The 18,468-nt window shown below is 33.0% G+C and overlaps 2 protein-coding genes across 5 annotated transcripts in view; one reads left to right on the plus strand and one right to left on the minus strand.

The window, feature by feature from the left end:
- Nucleotides 1-17,342, minus strand: part of LOC130446432 (uncharacterized) — a 55,964-nt gene extending 38,622 nt beyond the window's left edge. Inside the window, exon 1 of one of the 3 annotated variants that reach the window (XM_056782694.1) lies at nucleotides 17,150-17,342. In XM_056782694.1, the coding sequence (XP_056638672.1) occupies nucleotides 17,150-17,165 (16 nt within the window). In that variant the 5' untranslated portion in view covers nucleotides 17,166-17,342. Of the gene's footprint in view, nucleotides 1-15,354; nucleotides 15,713-17,149 lie in introns of those variants that run through there. The other 2 variants (XM_056782698.1, XM_056782696.1) reach the window with 2 other exon arrangements.
- On the plus strand, nucleotides 4,916-17,937 carry LOC130446431 (L-threonine dehydratase catabolic TdcB). Of its 2 annotated transcripts, XM_056782690.1 has the most exons (10): nucleotides 4,952-5,025; nucleotides 11,969-12,040; nucleotides 12,588-12,710; nucleotides 14,307-14,377; nucleotides 14,473-14,760; nucleotides 16,131-16,293; nucleotides 16,403-16,558; nucleotides 16,620-16,756; nucleotides 17,397-17,622; nucleotides 17,689-17,937. In XM_056782690.1, the coding sequence occupies exons 2-10, from the start codon at nucleotides 12,005-12,007 to the stop codon at nucleotides 17,821-17,823; spliced, it is 1,335 nt and encodes a 444-aa protein (XP_056638668.1). In that variant the 5' UTR covers nucleotides 4,952-5,025; nucleotides 11,969-12,004; the 3' UTR covers nucleotides 17,824-17,937. The 2 variants fall into 2 exon arrangements, with proteins under 2 accessions (XP_056638667.1, XP_056638668.1); XM_056782689.1 differs by lacking the exon at nucleotides 11,969-12,040 and having other exon boundaries at nucleotides 4,916-5,025.
- The last annotated feature ends 531 nt before the right edge of the window (nucleotides 17,938-18,468 follow it).

An 18,468-nucleotide genomic window follows, 5' to 3' on the forward strand; every position in this document is an offset into this window, starting at 1 on the left:
ACTAACTGTTATTAACCGAATAACCAAAAATTCGGTGCCTCCACCTTCTAAACCTCCGATTCCGGGTTTATTCACTTCCTAATAAAGTCCCTACCAACTATTATTAACCGAATAACAAAAAATTCGGTGCCTCCACCTTCTAAACCTCCGATTCCGGGTTTATTCACTTCCTAATAAAGTCCCTACTAACTGTTATTAACCGAATAACCAAAAATTCGGTGCCTCCACCTTCTAAACCTCCGATTCCGGGTTTATTCACTTCCTAATAAAGTCCCTACCAACTATTATTAACCGAATAACAAAAAATTCGGTGCCTCCACCTTCTAAACCTCCGATTCCGGGTTTATTCACTTCCTAATAAAGTCCCTACTAACTGTTATTAACCGAATAACCAAAAATTCGGTGCCTCCACCTTCTAAACCTCCGATTCCGGGTTTATTCACTTCCTAATAAAGTCCCTACCAACTATTATTAACCGAATAACCAAAAATTCGGTGCCTCCACCTTCTAAACCTCCGATTCCGGGTTTATTCACTTCCTAATAAAGTCCCTACTAACTGTTATTAACCGAATAACCAAAAATTCGGTGCCTCCACCTTCTAAACCTCCGATTCCGGGTTTATTCACTTCCTAATAAAGTCCCTACCAACTATTATTAACCGAATAACCAAAAATTCGGTGCCTCCACCTTCTAAACCTCCGATTCCGGGTTTATTCACTTCCTAATAAAGTCCCTACTAACTGTTATTAACCGAATAACCAAAAATTCGGTGCCTCCACCTTCTAAACCTCCGATTCCGGGTTTATTCACCTCCTAATAAAGTCCCTACCAACTATTATTAACCGAATAACCAAAAATTCGGTGCCTCCACCTTCTAAACCTCCGATTCCGGGTTTATTCACCTCCTAATAAAGTCCCTACCAACTATTATTAAACGAATAACCAAAAATTCGGTGCCTCCACCTTCTAAACCTCCGATTCCGGGTTTATTCACCTCCTAATAAAGTCCCTGCCAACTATTATTAACCGAATAACCAAAAATTCGGTGCCTCCACCTTCTAAACCTCCGATTCCGGGTTTATTCACCTCCTAATAAAGTCCCTACCAACTATTATTAACCGAATAACCAAAAATTCGGTGCCTCCACCTTCTAAACCTCCGATTCCGGGTTTATTCACCTCCTAATAAAGTCCCTGCCAACTATTATTAACCGAATAACCAAAAATTCGGTGCCTCCACCTTCTAAACCTCCGATTCCGGGTTTATTCACCTCCTAATAAAGTCCCTACCAACTATTATTAAACGAATAACCAAAAATTCGGTGCCTCCACCTTCTAAACCTCCGATTCCGGGTTTATTCACCTCCTAATAAAGTCCCTGCCAACTATTATTAACCGAATAACCAAAAATTCGGTGCCTCCACCTTCTAAACCTCCGATTCCGGGTTTATTCACCTCCTAATAAAGTCCCTGCCAACTATTATTAACCGAATAACCAAAAATTCGGTGCCTCCACCTTCTAAACCTCCGATTCCGGGTTTATTCACCTCCTAATAAAGTCCCTGCCAACTATTATTAACCGAATAACCAAAAATTCGGTGCCTCCACCTTCTAAACCTCCGATTCCGGGTTTATTCACCTCCTAATAAAGTCCCTACCAACTATTATTAAACGAATAACCAAAAATTCGGTGCCTCCACCTTCTAAACCTCCGATTCCGGGTTTATTCACTTCCTAATAAAGTCCCTACTAACTGTTATTAACCGAATAACCAAAAATTCGGTGCCTCCACCTTCTAAACCTCCGATTCCGGGTTTATTCACCTCCTAATAAAGTCCCTACCAACTATTATTAAACGAATAACCAAAAATTCGGTGCCTCCACCTTCTAAACCTCCGATTCCGGGTTTATTCACCTCCTAATAAAGTCCCTACCAACTATTATTAAACGAATAACCAAAAATTCGGTGCCTCCACCTTCTAAACCTCCGATTCCGGGTTTATTCACTTCCTAATAAAGTCCCTACTAACTGTTATTAACCGAATAACCAAAAATTCGGTACCTTCACCTTGTAAACCTCCGATTCCGGGTTTATTCACCTCCTAATAAAGTCCCTGCCAACTATTATTAACCGAATAACCAAAAATTCGGTGCCTCCACCTTCTAAACCTCCGATTCCGGGTTTATTCACCTCCTAATAAAGTCCCTACCAACTATTATTAAACGAAAAACCAAAAATTCGGTGCCTCCACCTTCTAAACCTCCGATTCCGGGTTTATTCACCTCCTAATAAAGTCCCTGCCAACTATTATTAACCGAATAACCAAAAATTCGGTGCCTCCACCTTCTAAACCTCCGATTCCGGGTTTATTCACCTCCTAATAAAGTCCCTGCCAACTATTATTAACCGAATAACCAAAAATTCGGTGCCTCCACCTTCTAAACCTCCGATTCCGGGTTTATTCACCTCCTAATAAAGTCCCTGCCAACTATTATTAACCGAATAACCAAAAATTCGGTGCCTCCACCTTCTAAACCTCCGATTCCGGGTTTATTCACCTCCTAATAAAGTCCCTACCAACTATTATTAAACGAATAACCAAAAATTCGGTGCCTCCACCTTCTAAACCTCCGATTCCGGGTTTATTCACCTCCTAATAAAGTCCCTACCAACTATTATTAACCGAATAACCAAAAATTCGGTGCCTCCACCTTCTAAACCTCCGATTCCGGGTTTATTCACCTCCTAATAAAGTCCCTACCAACTATTATTAAACGAATAACCAAAAATTCGGTGCCTCCACCTTCTAAACCTCCGATTCCGGGTTTATTCACCTCCTAATAAAGTCCCTACCAACTATTATTAACCGAATAACCAAAAATTCGGTGCCTCCACCTTCTAAACCTCCGATTCCGGGTTTATTCACCTCCTAATAAAGTCCCTGCCAACTATTATTAACCGAATAACCAAAAATTCGGTGCCTCCACCTTCTAAACCTCCGATTCCGGGTTTATTCACCTCCTAATAAAGTCCCTACCAACTATTATTAACCGAATAACCAAAAATTCGGTGCCTCCACCTTCTAAACCTCCGATTCCGGGTTTATTCACCTCCTAATAAAGTCCCTGCCAACTATTATTAACCGAATAACCAAAAATTCGGTGCCTCCACCTTCTAAACCTCCGATTCCGGGTTTATTCACCTCCTAATAAAGTCCCTGCCAACTATTATTAACCGAATAACCAAAAATTCGGTGCCTCCACCTTCTAAACCTCCGATTCCGGGTTTATTCACCTCCTAATAAAGTCCCTGCCAACTATTATTAACCGAATAACCAAAAATTCGGTGCCTCCACCTTCTAAACCTCCGATTCCGGGTTTATTCACCTCCTAATAAAGTCCCTGCCAACTATTATTAACCGAATAACCAAAAATTCGGTGCCTCCACCTTCTAAACCTCCGATTCCGGGTTTATTCACCTCCTAATAAAGTCCCTACCAACTATTATTAAACGAATAACCAAAAATTCGGTGCCTCCACCTTCTAAACCTCCGATTCCGGGTTTATTCACTTCCTAATAAAGTCCCTACTAACTGTTATTAACCGAATAACCAAAAATTCGGTGCCTCCACCTTCTAAACCTCCGATTCCGGGTTTATTCACCTCCTAATAAAGTCCCTACCAACTATTATTAAACGAATAACCAAAAATTCGGTGCCTCCACCTTCTAAACCTCCGATTCCGGGTTTATTCACCTCCTAATAAAGTCCCTGCCAACTATTATTAACCGAATAACCAAAAATTCGGTGCCTCCACCTTCTAAACCTCCGATTCCGGGTTTATTCACCTCCTAATAAAGTCCCTGCCAACTATTATTAACCGAATAACCAAAAATTCGGTGCCTCCACCTTCTAAACCTCCGATTCCGGGTTTATTCACCTCCTAATAAAGTCCCTACCAACTATTATTAAACGAATAACCAAAAATTCGGTGCCTCCACCTTCTAAACCTCCGATTCCGGGTTTATTCACTTCCTAATAAAGTCCCTACTAACTGTTATTAACCGAATAACCAAAAATTCGGTACCTTCACCTTGTAAACCTCCGATTCCGGGTTTCTTCACTTCCTAATAAAGTCCCTACTAACTATTATTTAGCGAATAACCAAAAATTCGGTGTCTTCAGCTTCTTAACCTCCAATTCCGGTTTTTTTTACCTACTGACTATTATTTGCCGAATAACCAAAAATTCGGTGTCATCGCGTTGTTTGCCAAATAAGTTATTAAGCAGACACAAGTGTCAATTAAAAAGTTTAGTAGAAACTTAACCTCTAAAGTGGTTTGTTTGTTTATTATACCAATATTTGATTAGTTCATTTTTGGAAATATTTCTCATACAAATAATTAAATATTTAATATGGATGCATTTCAAGATTTAGAATATTTGTTTGATGAAATTTTTGATCGTTTTCTTTTTCCTTTCCTATTAATTATTTTCTAATATAAATTATAATTTTCAGACCAACACGCGTTTCTCCAACTAGCGACTATTTCAACATTAACCTTAACAAAACAGGTGCAAATTTAATTAAGCACAGATCGTTATCACAAACGACAACATTATTTCTCTCTTTATTCAATATATGGACGATTGCTATATAGACATCTTTCATAGTGTTACCAACAGTAGACAATTAAAAGTTCCTACTAAAGTTATGTAGCTAATAATTATTTGGCACTTTATTAGATCGCTAAGAAACCGGCCATTAGGGGTTTAAACGTACGAAATTTCAAAAATTTCTTGTATTGTCTAGAAGTTGACAACCTTCCATTTACGTATTGCGAACATCCTGTATAAATTATTTTATCTTTTGGTGAAGAGATAACTTTTAAGACTGCGGGTCAAGATTATATTTTAACGTTGCACTAACTAGTTTATATTGAGTCAAAGTGTACAAAACCTGCAGTAGTGGTCAGATATGGAAAATTATACAAAATCACCTGACGATTCCGACATGTCAGATATTGTAAGCTTCTTCTTTTCATTTTCTAGTTTAACTTGGATGTCGTTTTGTACTTGACATACATATTTTCAGATGATAATTGAGTTGGTAAAGCGATAATAAAATAAATAACCGCTAAATTACAATGATTGTGCGTATTTTTACGAGAATTTAATGATAATTTAAGGAAAATAGAATTTAATACAATACGAAAAACACATTAAAATAATTAAAACACGCATGTACTCTACTGTTAATATAATACAGTCACTTTAGGTAGATTAGGGCAAGAATTTCGGAAAATATATAAAGCTATAAAGTCGTTCAGACTTGTTCATTTGACATTCTAAAACTCCTCTCAAAAATCGGGGGTCCAAACTAAATAAATCGATTTTTTACAAATAAGTCGTTTTCTACGGGTTTTACGTTATTTATATTTATTATCGATATTGTAGAGCATTAAATTCTCTACAACTTTTGTTTTGAAAATTTTTTCATAGGGTGAATCGTTTCTGAGATAGAGCGCGTGCGGTTAGAATCCCGTTTTAAATCAACATGAGAGTCCCGATCAAAATAATCTCTTATAAAGTTTACAAGTTATTGCTAAATATATACCCAGCTATAAAGTCGTTTAAACTTGTTCATTTGACATCCTAAAACTCCTCTCAAAACTCACGTATAATTCGATGTGAACAACTTTAAAAATCGGGGGTCCAAAGTAAAATAAATCGATTTTTTGCACATTTTTTACAAATAACTCGTTTTCTATGGGTTTTACGCCATTTATATTTATTATCGATATTGTAGAGCATTAAATTCTCTACAACTTTTGTTACGAAAATTTTTTCATACGGTAAATCGTTTCTGAGATAGAGCGCGGGCGGTTAGAATCCCGTTTGAAATCAACTGGGTAGTCCCGATCACAAAAATCTCTTATAAAGTTTATGAATTATTGCTAAATATATACCCAACTATACAGTCGTTTAAACTTGTTCATTTGACATCCTAAAACTCCTCTCAAAACTCACGTATACTTCGATGTGAACAACTTTAAAAATCGGGGATCCAAAGTAAAATAAATCGATTTTTTGCACATTTTTTACAAATAACTCGTTTTCTATGGGTTTTACGCCATTTATATTTATTATCGATATTGTAGAGCATTAAATTCTCTACAACTTTTGTTACGAAAATTTTTTCATACGGTAAATCGTTTCTGAGATAGAGCGCGCGCGGTTAGAATCCCGTTTGAAATCAACTGGTAGTCCCGATCACAAAAATCTCTTATAAAGTTTATAAAGTATTGCTAAATATATACCCAACTGTACAGTCGTTTAAACTTGTTCATTTGACATCCTAAAACTCCTCTCAAAACTCACGTATAATTCGATGTGAACAACTTTAAAAATCGGGGGTCCAAAGTAAAATAAATCGATTTTTTGCACATTTTTTACAAATAACTCGTTTTCTATGGGTTTTACGCCATTTATATTTATTATCGATATTGTAGAGCATTAAATTCTCTACAACTTTTGTTACGAAAATTTTTTCATACGGTAAATCGTTTCTGAGATAGAGCGCGCGCGGTTAGAATCCCGTTTGAAATCAACTGGGTAGTCCCGATCACAAAAATCTCTTATAAAGTTTATAAATTATTGCTAAATATATACCCAACTATACAGTCGTTTAAACTTGTTCATTTGACATCCTAAAACTCCTCTCAAAACTCACGTATAATTCGATGTGAACAACTTTAAAAATCGGGGGACCAAAGTAAAAAAAAAACGATTTTTTGCACGTTTTTTACAAATAACTCGTTTTCTATGGGTTTTACGCCATTTATATTTATTATCAATATTGTAGAGCATTAAATTCTCTACAACTTTTGTTACGAAAATTTTTTCATACGGTAAATCGTTTCTGAGATAGAGCGCGCGCGGTTAGAATCCCGTTTGAAATCAACTGGGTAGTCCCGATCACAAAAATCTCTTATAAAGTTTATAAATTATTGCTAAATATATACCCAACTATACAGTCGTTTAAACTTGTTCATTTGACATCCTAAAACTCCTCTCAAAACTCACATATAATTCGATGTGAACAACTTTAAAAATCGGGGGACCAAAGTAAAAAAAAAACGATTTTTTGCACGTTTTTTACAAATAACTCGTTTTCTATGGGTTTTACGCCATTTATATTTATTATCAATATTGTAGAGCATTAAATTCTCTACAACTTTTGTTTCGAAAATTTTTTCATACGGTAAATCGTTTCTGAGATAGAGCGCGCGCGGTTAGAATCCCGTTTGAAATCAACTGGTAGTCCCGATCACAAAAATCTCTTATAAAGTTTATAAAGTATTGCTAAATATATACCCAACTGTACAGTCGTTTAAACTTGTTCATTTGACATCCTAAAACTCCTCTCAAAACTCACGTATAATTCGATGTGAACAACTTTAAAAATCGGGGGTCCAAAGTAAAATAAATCGATTTTTTGCACATTTTTTACAAATAACTCGTTTTCTATGGGTTTTACGCCATTTATATTTATTATCGATATTGTAGAGCATTAAATTCTCTACAACTTTTGTTACGAAAATTTTTTCATACGGTAAATCGTTTCTGAGATAGAGCGCGCGCGGTTAGAATCCCGTTTGAAATCAACTGGGTAGTCCCGATCACAAAAATCTCTTATAAAGTTTATAAATTATTGCTAAATATATACCCAACTATACAGTCGTTTAAACTTGTTCATTTGACATCCTAAAACTCCTCTCAAAACTCACGTATAATTCGATGTGAACAACTTTAAAAATCGGGGGTCCAAAGTAAAATAAATCGATTTTTTGCACATTTTTTACAAAGAACTCGTTTTCTATGGGTTTTACGCCATTTATATTTATTATCGATATTGTAGAGCATTAAATTCTCTACAACTTTTGTTTCGAAAATTTTTTCATACGGTAAATCGTTTCTGAGATAGAGCGCGCGCGGTTAGAATCCCGTTTGAAATCAACTGGGTAGTCCCGATCACAAAAATCTCTTATAAAGTTTATAAAGTATTGCTAAATATATACCCAACTGTACAGTCGTTTAAACTTGTTCATTTGACATCCTAAAACTCCTCTCAAAACTCACGTATAATTCGATGTGAACAACTTTAAAAATCGGGGGTCCAAAGTAAAATAAATCGATTTTTTGCACATTTTTTACAAAGAACTCGTTTTCTATGGGTTTTACGCCATTTATATTTATTATCGATATTGTAGAGCATTAAATTCTCTACAACTTTTGTTTCGAAAATTTTTTCATACGGTAAATCGTTTCTGAGATAGAGCGCGCGCGGTTAGAATCCCGTTTGAAATCAACTGGGTAGTCCCGATCACAAAAATCTCTTATAAAGTTTATAAATTATTGCTAAATATATACCCAACTATACAGTCGTTTAAACTTGTTCATTTGACATCCTAAAACTCCTCTCAAAACTCACGTATACTTCGATGTGAACAACTTTAAAAATCGGGGGTCCAAAGTAAAATAAATCGATTTTTTGCACATTTTTTACAAAGAACTCGTTTTCTATGGGTTTTACGCCATTTATATTTATTATCGATATTGTAGAGCATTAAATTCTCTACAACTTTTGTTTCGAAAATTTTTTCATACGGTAAATCGTTTCTGAGATAGAGCGCGCGCGGTTAGAATCCCGTTTGAAATCAACTGGGTAGTCCCGATCACAAAAATCTCTTATAAAGTTTATAAATTATTGCTAAATATATACCCAACTATACAGTCGTTTAAACTTGTTCATTTGACATCCTAAAACTCCTCTCAAAACTCACATATACTTCGATGTGAACAACTTTAAAAATCGGGGGTCCAAAGTAAAATAAATCGATTTTTTGCACATTTTTTACAAATAACTCGTTTTCTATGGGTTTTACGCCATTTATATTTATTATCGATATTGTAGAGCATTAAATTCTCTACAACTTTTGTTACGAAAATTTTTTCATACGGTAAATCGTTTCTGAGATAGAGCGCGGGCGGTTAGAATCCCGTTTGAAATCAACTGGGTAGTCCCGATCACAAAAATCTCTTATAAAGTTTATGAATTATTGCTAAATATATACCCAACTATACAGTCGTTTAAACTTGTTCATTTGACATCCTAAAACTCCTCTCAAAACTCACATATACTTCGATGTGAACAATTTTAAAAATCGGGGGTCCAAAGTAAAAAAAATCGATTTTTGCACATTTTTTACAAATAACTCGTTTTCTATGGGTTTTACGCTATTTATATTTATCAATTCGATCGGGACTACCAGTTGATTTCAAACGGGATTCTAGCCGCCCTCTATCTCAGAAACGATTTACCGTATGAAAAAATATTTGAAACAAAAGTTGTAAAACATTTAATTTACTACAATATTGAAAATAAATACAAATAGCGTAAAACCCATTGGAAACGAGTTATTTGTAAAAAATATGCGAAAAATCGATTTTTTGACTTTTGACCCCCGATTTTTGAAGTTGCTCACATCGAGTTATATGTGAGTTTTTAGAGGATGTCAAATGAACAAGTTTAAACGGCTGTATAGGTGGGTATCTCGATTTTCCTAGGTGAACTACTGACTAATAGTCGAAACTAACTAATAAAAACACTTTTTTTACCAAAAATCGATTTTATTCATCAATGTAATCTACTTCAAAAGGAATATAATCATTCGAAAATTCAATAACTTCTCGATGCCGTACTTGTAGAAGGATTTGTCCTGTGTCTCAAAATAGGCTTCGGTTTCAGCAATTGCTTCTTCATTTCAACTGAATTTCTTATCTACGAGCATTTTTCTGATATCAGCCAACAGCCAGTGGTCACTGGGGGCCAGATCTGGGCTATACGGTGAATGAGGAAGCAATTAGAGGTGTAATTCGTTCAATGTGCGGGCAAAAACTTTTGTACGAACAATTTGGAAAAAATTAGACTACCAAAAAGTCGTGATATACCCTATATTATTATAATAATCATGTTTTCCAAACTTAATCTTGTATTTTTCTATTACCCCGATGATATTGAAAATAATTGTACAGATATTATAGAAATTATGATGATTTTTCAAAATTTCGACCTTGGACTTCAAAACTTTAGATAACCTTTATATTACAGAACTTATTGTCGTAGATTCAATCTTAATATTTACAACTAATTTTGTTTTGGCTATAGAATATAAAAAATTTCTTCTAGAATCCCCCGTATAAAACATTCAAAATGTATGAAGTATCTTGAAGTCATGAATCTTCTCATATAAAAAGTACGACAATTTGAAAAACAAGTTAAAATTTTTATTTTTGTGACATTAAGTACAGTACCGAAAGAAAATTTATTTAAAACTAGTGAAGTCCGTTAAAATGGTAACTAAAAATGTAAAACTCGATCAACAACTTTTTTAAATTGAATTTGTTTCCCCATTTCCCCATTCACACAACTTTTTTACATTTTATTAATATGTAAGAATTGAAAAAAATTGCGCAAAAAATATAACATTTTATATTACGTACCAACTGACTCTTAGTCCGGAACTGCAAATATTTCTGCAGTATTTGTTAACGTGCACAATTCATTTAATTGTTTGGGGCGACGAGACGCCCGTTTAGGCCCAGAAATCAGAAATACCAGGTGAGATAAATTTTAATGATTGTCCATTTCAGCCCACAATAAAAATATGATTAAAAAGACTATTTATAGGGGGCGCTCATTGTTAGATTATTTAGTTCTACAGTAATATCTAAACTGTATTAAAATCGTAAAAAAAGGCTGAAAAATTGGTTAATTGGTGAGGTTAAGTGAAATCACGAGCGTATGTGGTAAAAACATTTTTAAACAACTTTTTACTATACGTGGTTTTTTTAGTTTTATATTTGTTAAAAGATAAACGTGAAAAAAACAGATCGCTTGTGCCTCTCTAAGATATGTGATTTATGTGATAACTATAGTTTAGTATTTTCACGAAAAGAAGTGGTAGATTAGGTGAGATTAGGTTAAGATTAAGTTAGGTTAGATTAGATTAGGTTAGGTAAGGTTAAGTTAGGTTAGGTTAGGTTAAGTTACGTATACAATTTTAATTCTTTTATTATACAATTTTCATTTCTTCATATAGTTAATTGTATAATAATTAATAACGTATATTTTCATGATCCTTGTCCGTAGATAAAACCCCTATTGGATGCCTCCAGAGCCAATGAGGGGGAGAGGGAGTACAAGGAAGAGGGTGGGTTTTTAGCTGGTGCGGTTAGCCGACTATTCCAGCAAACCTGGGACACTTTCCCAGAGATCTTTGGAAGATTTTCTCACCTACACAAAAAAAAAATAAAACGTTATGTTAGGTTAGGTCATGTTAGGTTAGATTAGATTATGTTAGGTTATGTTAGATTATATTAGGTTAGGTTAAGTTCGATTAAGTTAAGTTAGGTAAATATAGGAAGAAGGGAATTTAAAAATTAGATTATGTGAAAATTGTATCATATTATAATTCTAATTCTAACGTTTTTTGTACATAATATTATAAATATTAATTGATTAATTAATAAATTTCTGTACGTATAGTTGGATTTGGATGCATTAGATTTAAAATTCCAAATGTGCAGCACCTAATTAGTCCACCGTTAAACCCTTCGGGCCCGGGCCGAAATGGGTAAATTTAAAATAGGTACATTTGGGGTTTGGGGCCGATTAGGGCTGTTTTTATGCACGACATTTGCCTCCTCGGGCCGAAATGGACAACGCCCTTTAATATATGTTAAGAATTTTTTTTTCAAATCTTTAAAAAGAGACGGTCAAAGTTCAATATTAGTTAAAATTGATTTTTCCATATTAATGAAACAAAAAAAAAGAAAAAGGGTGTATAAACCATAGATAAACATTATTAAAGAGTGCTAAAATAATAATTTTATAATAATTGCAGATCAAATTTTACAGAAGGTCTTAAAGAATAACCGCGATGCTTAGAAATTATATAACTCGTATTATGAAAGAAGTAAGTATCCATTATGTAACATAACCTCAATAAAGCTAAAAATCGTGTCTCTAGTATTTTAAAAACAACGAGCATCAATTTTTTCGATCGGTTTTCTTATTGTTAACGTACGAGGATGATCCAAAAAGTAACTGGCATGACCTAGAATGGACGGTAGTTTCAAAACAGCGTAAGGAAATTTTTCTCAAATTTCATTTTCATTTTTCCGTGTTTGGCAATGTTTCACAGAAATAAAGCGCCGTTTCATAATCATGGATGAAGCATGGGTCCATCAATTCACACCCGAAACAAAAGAACAATCAAAACAATGGACTGAAAAGGGAGAACCGGCTCTAAAGAAAGCAAAGACAGTTCCATCTGCACTCAAGGTCATGGCGACGAAGAAATCACTTTGGAAAATAAATATAATATTATAAATAGAATTAAGTGGCAATATACAGGAACTGAGACAGGCAAACACTTTGCTGGGAAACTATAACCATAGAACTTATGATATTATTTATTTTTTATTATTATTTGGTAAGTTTGGAATGTTTTATTATTCCAGGAAGTGGAACCCATATTTGAAGACCCTATGTGCAATTCGAAGCTACCAGTAAGGGTTACTTTCGAAGAAATCACCTCGGCAGCGTACAAAATTAGAAGCGGAATTGTATACACGCCATGTACGGTATGAAAAACTATCACGGAAAATTGTTACTTTCATTATTTTTCAATTACGAACCAGACAAAAATATAGAATCATTTGTAATAGTGAAATATATATAATCAAATTAAGTATATGCCCAAATGCTTTTTTTTTAATAAAATCATTTTTATAATCTCGTTCTGAGCATTTGAAATTTGTGTACAGAAACAATTTTGTAAGCTAACCTCACTTTTTAGTTACATTTGAATTCCTTCATTCGCTCCTTTTTCCTTAAATTCTTGTACATTATATATAAATATATATTGAAAATATTTTATTTTTTATTGGAATAATTACGTTTTAATAGCCTCGTCACGTAAGCCACGAAGGAATAGGGTTCTTGTAGTGGTCGATAATTTCTATATTAAACATATTTAAAAAATTATAAATCACTTCTTATTTATGAATTTAGGTTGAATTGAATTATAACTAACAAATATTATAAATCGCAAATATAAATTGATGATAATTTGAGTAATAACACGTGACAGAAAACGTTTTTAATGAATACTACGGTTGTGACGTAGAAAGTAAGTAAATACTGAAACGTAGTCGCCGCGTATCGCCTTTCAAACGCCATTTTGTTGTTGTGAGTGGAAGTAATTGGTTGTTAAGTGCGATTTTTGTTTTTGTAATGGTTTCTAATTGAAATTATGACCGAAATAGGATTTTGCTAATAATCAATTATTTACTTCGGCTGAAATACGTTGAGTAAAATCAGATACGTAAGAATTACTAATTAGACTTCCTTATAGTAACATTTTTTTGCTTGAACTTTATTAAAATGTAGTCATAAAAATGGTAGCTTTGAAGGTTATGTTTTGATTAAAGCTTTCGATGTTAAAACATTCTAGTACAATGCACCAACGATACGTCATCTTGTATTCTATAAAATTAAAAACACACCCGTGCCATTGGTTTTTTAAAAAAATCTCAAACTTTGTTTGAACTGTATTTACTTCTAACCTCACTTAAGTCTGTTCACTTACTTTCTACGTCATACTCAGTCATGTGATAACAAATGCGTTTTGGCGTGTCATTCAATATTTAAGTATATTTTCTGAATTATACATTCGAACATTATCGATTTTTGATAGATGATTACGTATGTTCATGTTAGACGTAATAAATAATTCTACACTACTATCTGAAGGCCAGGGGCGTTTCAAGCCCAATGGTTAACAATCCGTAACTTTTAAAGGGACAACCTGTACAATCTAAATATAGCAAAAATGAGAAACTTGTTAATTTTAATGTTTTTGTTTGACTATTGGCTAAAGAACGAATTACAACGTTGCCTGATCTTCAAAATAGTCTTCAATATAGCGAAATACTCAAGAGTTGGTAAAACTAATTACTTTTTCGAATTTCAAACATTTTATTGTTAAAAATTTGATGTATTTATTAAAATATTTTTGAAACAGCTTTTTACAACTTCAAGTATCGAATAAACGAGTTAGATTGGTAATTTCAGAAAATATAACTTTTGATTTTGCTTTTTTATGACTTCCTATCGACTTTAGATATACAATTTCATGTTTTTCATTTAATTAATAGATATTTTGATGATTTTTATAGCGCTCCCACATGTCTGGGTTAACAGAAATGGATATATTTCTGAAAAAGGATTTTTTACAACAAACTGGAAGGTGTGTTCTTGAAAAACTATCCTTATATTTTGATTTTATAGCCAGATTTCGAAACTCTCATGTTAAGTAGTATATTAATTTTGTTTTATAATTAGTTTCAAAGAACGAGGTGCCAGATACGCCCTACTCCAATTAACCAACGAACAAAAGAGAAAAGGCGTCATCGCAGCTTCTCTGGGTAACCACGCGCAGGCTCTAAGTTACCATGGTTATCAGTTAGGAGTACCAGTGACTGTAGTAATGCCGATTACAGCTCCGATAATGAAAGTACAAAAATGCAAAGAATACAACGCTAACGTCATCATGGAAGGTAGGAACATGGCAGAGGCGAAAAGGAGAGCTATGCAATTAGCCAAAGAAACCGGATGGATATTTATTAATGGGTAAATTATCTTTTAAAAATCAAAATATCAAAAATTCCACCAATTTAAAACAAGAAAACGTTTAACAGAGTTTTCAATATTAAAAATTTCGTATAATTCAATTTATATCACTATAAATTAAGCCCCTGTATAACTTCCAATAGTTATATATAGAGTAAACAACATATCAAATACAATTTCATTATATTGAGATAGAGAATTGGTTATTACTACACAGGTTGTATTTAAAAAGACGTATATTTGTTTTGATACGCAACTATAAGCTACCCTGTAAATATAGGCATAATTTCTTTTAATAGCACGTCGTTATTTACAATTTTAGTTAATAATTTCAATAATTAGACACCCTGTATATTCTCGCCATAACTGAAAGCTTCCCTTAACGCCTAACTAAATTCAATTAATATATGATTTTCAAGTCTCGTTACATTTTGTAGCACTAAAAACTTCCCCTGTATGTCCTCACCGTCACTATAAATTAACCTTAATGCTTTTTTTAATATATATGTAACTGAATCCAATTCATATGTGATTTTCAAGTTTTTGCACACTACAAACTTACCCTGTATGTTCCAGCCGTCACTGAGAACTTACCTTAACGCTTTTTCTTATATTTGACACTTAATCCAATTGATATGCGATTTTCAGGTCTTGTCGCACTAAAAACTCCCCCTGTATGTCCCCACCGTCACTATAAGTTCACCTTAATGGTTTTTATTAAATATATGTTAATTAATCCACCCTGTATATCCCCGCCGTCACTGTAACGCTTTTCTATTAGCCTGTCACTAAATCCAATTGATATGCAATTGTTATAGTCAATGATTTAACACTATAAAAAACCCACTGTTTCATGTATCAACATCTTAAGCAATATTCATATCAAGATAAAAAATGTTTGTTACCCTTTATTACAGACGGTATTTTCGAATGAATAAATTTGCTTCTAATTGTTTGTTTAATTATTTTTTAACTGATTTGACTATTACTAATTCGCTTAAAAATGACATCTGTCAGAATAGGTCAACACGAATGCTTTAGATTGGAACAACAAAAGTTACTTCAAACTGTTAAAATAATTGCGGCGTTGTCAAGTGCTCGAATATATCAAGATAAAAAATAAAATATTTATTTAATCGCTAAAGAAAGTTTTCGTACAGATATGGTCAAGATTTGAAAAAATAATAGAGCTCATAATAAATTTTTATTAATATTGTTCAGAGATACCTGTTTTAAATACAATGACCTCATAATATCGTAAAATCCTTAAGAACGTATGTCTTTACTTAAAATTGTGTTCCTTCAAATTAGGGTAATTTCTAAATTATATATTAAAATCAATTAAACCCTTCGTTTAATATATTTTTTAGGTACGATAATCCACAGGCTATAGCTGGTCAAGGTACCATAGGATTGGAAATCATGGAACAAGTAGAAGATATAGACGCGGTTGTGGTACCAACAGGTGGTGGCGGGCTTTTGGCGGGAGTAGCTGTAGCAGTAAAAACTCTCAATCCCAGTATTAAAATTATTGTAAGTATTTAATTGGACAGTAATATCAGACTTCACTGTAATTTACAGTATATATTAACGTAACACACTGTATACAAATCGTTGTAAAAAAAATATTTTTTTAAATTAGGGTGTAGAATCGGAAAGATGCGCCAGTTACACTAAAGCGATCGAAAATTCGGAACCCATGCATACGGATATAGAATCTACTTTGGCCGATGGACTGGCAGTACCTCAAGTCGGATACAATGCTTGGAATACTTCAAAACATTTGGTAGATAAAATGGTAAGTGAAAAAAATTGTTATAAAATTAAAACTATTATTAATTTCGTCATTCTGTTGTTAGATAGTTGTAAAAGAAGAATGGATAGCGTTGTCAATATTGAGATTTATCGAAAATGAAAAATGTGTAGTTGAAGGAGCAGGTGCTTGTGGTTTAGCGGCAATTTTAGCTGGATTTTTAAATGAATTCAAAGGAAAAAGGCATGTATTCATTTACTTTTACTACTATTAAAAATCATGAAAAAGTATTTCAATAACTTTCGGCTATAAGTACAATAAATATGGCAACATCTCAAATATACAGCGATCTGTGTTTCAATTCCAAACTGTTTTTATTATTCCAAGTTAATAAGCGAATAATATTAAACTGATCTATAATCCCGAAAAATAGTGAAAACTTAAAAAATAGTTTTGGTGATGACCGGTGCAAAAAAATGAAATAGCAAACCGCAAACATGAACGTATCATTACGAGAAAAAAATTAAATTGTTTATATTATTAAAATGTGTTACAAAACATTGTTAGTTTTTGTATAATAATAAAAAGAATTGCAATTTTATTACATAACTAAATAAGAATTTGAAAACTACTCACCAATAATTATGTTCATATTTGTTAATAAATAAAGTTGATTAAGTTTACTACTTGTAAATCAAATTTATTAACCTCACAAAATTAATCTAACGATTTTTATTGGCGCACATTAAAAGTATGACATTACAATGTTGCCAAGCTCTTACCCTCGTTGTGAAATATATAGATTTATGTTTTTAAACTTGCTAGTATCTTTATAGTTCGGAATGATGTTGTCAATAATTTTCTTATATTCTACTACTTTTAGGGTTGTTTTGATCCTGAGTGGTGGAAATATTGATACAACACTGTTGGGGAGGTGTTTAGACCGAGGTTTAGCGGCAGACGGGCGATTAGTAAAATTTAAAGTGACAGTTAGCGATAGACCTGGTGGTATATCCGAATTATGCAAAATAATTTGTTCTGTAGGTGTTTCTATCAAAGATATTATTCACGAAAGGGCATGGGTCACATCAGACGTTTTTAGCGTGGAGGTAACACATTATTATTTTCAAATTAACCCTTATAATTACTCAATCTAAACTATTTTATTGTTTTAGGTAAAAGTAGTATGCGAAACTAGGGATTATACTCATACTACAGAATTACGTGATTTATTATTTTCAAAATATAAGAAAGTACAATTTGACCGGATACAGAAAACTGATTGTGTGACATCGTCGACTGAAATTTAATTCCAAGTAGATATTTTGAATAAGTTATAAATACAGGTATATATCAAATATCGAACAATATATTAATGATTTTTTGTAATATTAGATTATCTTTATTAAAATATTTTCAACATATATCAGTGTTTTATCTATTTCAAGTGACCAATACATTGAAACTTTTTATTTTAATAATTATTTATTGATTAATGCAACTATGCAACTCAATTCGAGGTCGTGTCAAACAAATTGTTTCTCGTCTGAGCAGGACCGTATTCAGGACCAAATAAAATGATAAATTATCAAGAAAAATCGTGGTTTCCATTTACAGAATTTATTTATTTATTCGTTCGATTGGTATCTCAATATAAACACATTGAACCTAACCAAGTGAATTTGAAGTTTTTGGTAGATGCCAAGTAATTTTTAGGATACATATAATTCAGTTTAAAGCTAAAAAATCATAAGGAGTGGGGAGTATAGAGTCTAGAAGTGATATATTTTATAAAAATTCAGATTCTCAGCAATATTTTCATAGTTCCTTTATTAATTTTCATTCGCATTAACCTTCTAACTTTTCAATTAGATTTGTCTCAGTTTCCAAATTACACCTACAATTTCCAACGACTTGATTCGTCATTAAATCGAGCTTGACCACTGATATGGATC

This window comes from Diorhabda sublineata, chromosome 7 (genome assembly GCF_026230105.1).
Source record: "Diorhabda sublineata isolate icDioSubl1.1 chromosome 7, icDioSubl1.1, whole genome shotgun sequence".
Lineage (NCBI taxonomy): Eukaryota > Metazoa > Arthropoda > Insecta > Coleoptera > Chrysomelidae > Diorhabda > Diorhabda sublineata.

Bases quoted from the DNA above. Each gene is read 5' to 3' on its own strand.
- LOC130446431 (XM_056782689.1), top strand. From the start codon at position 4,978: ATGGAAAATTATACAAAATCACCTGACGATTCCGACATGTCAGATATT. The intron at 14,761-16,130 runs GTAAATTATCTT...TATATTTTTTAG, and splicing joins GGATGGATATTTATTAATGG to GTACGATAATCCACAGGCTA. The intron at 17,623-17,688 runs GTAACACATTAT...TTATTGTTTTAG, and splicing joins CAGACGTTTTTAGCGTGGAG to GTAAAAGTAGTATGCGAAAC.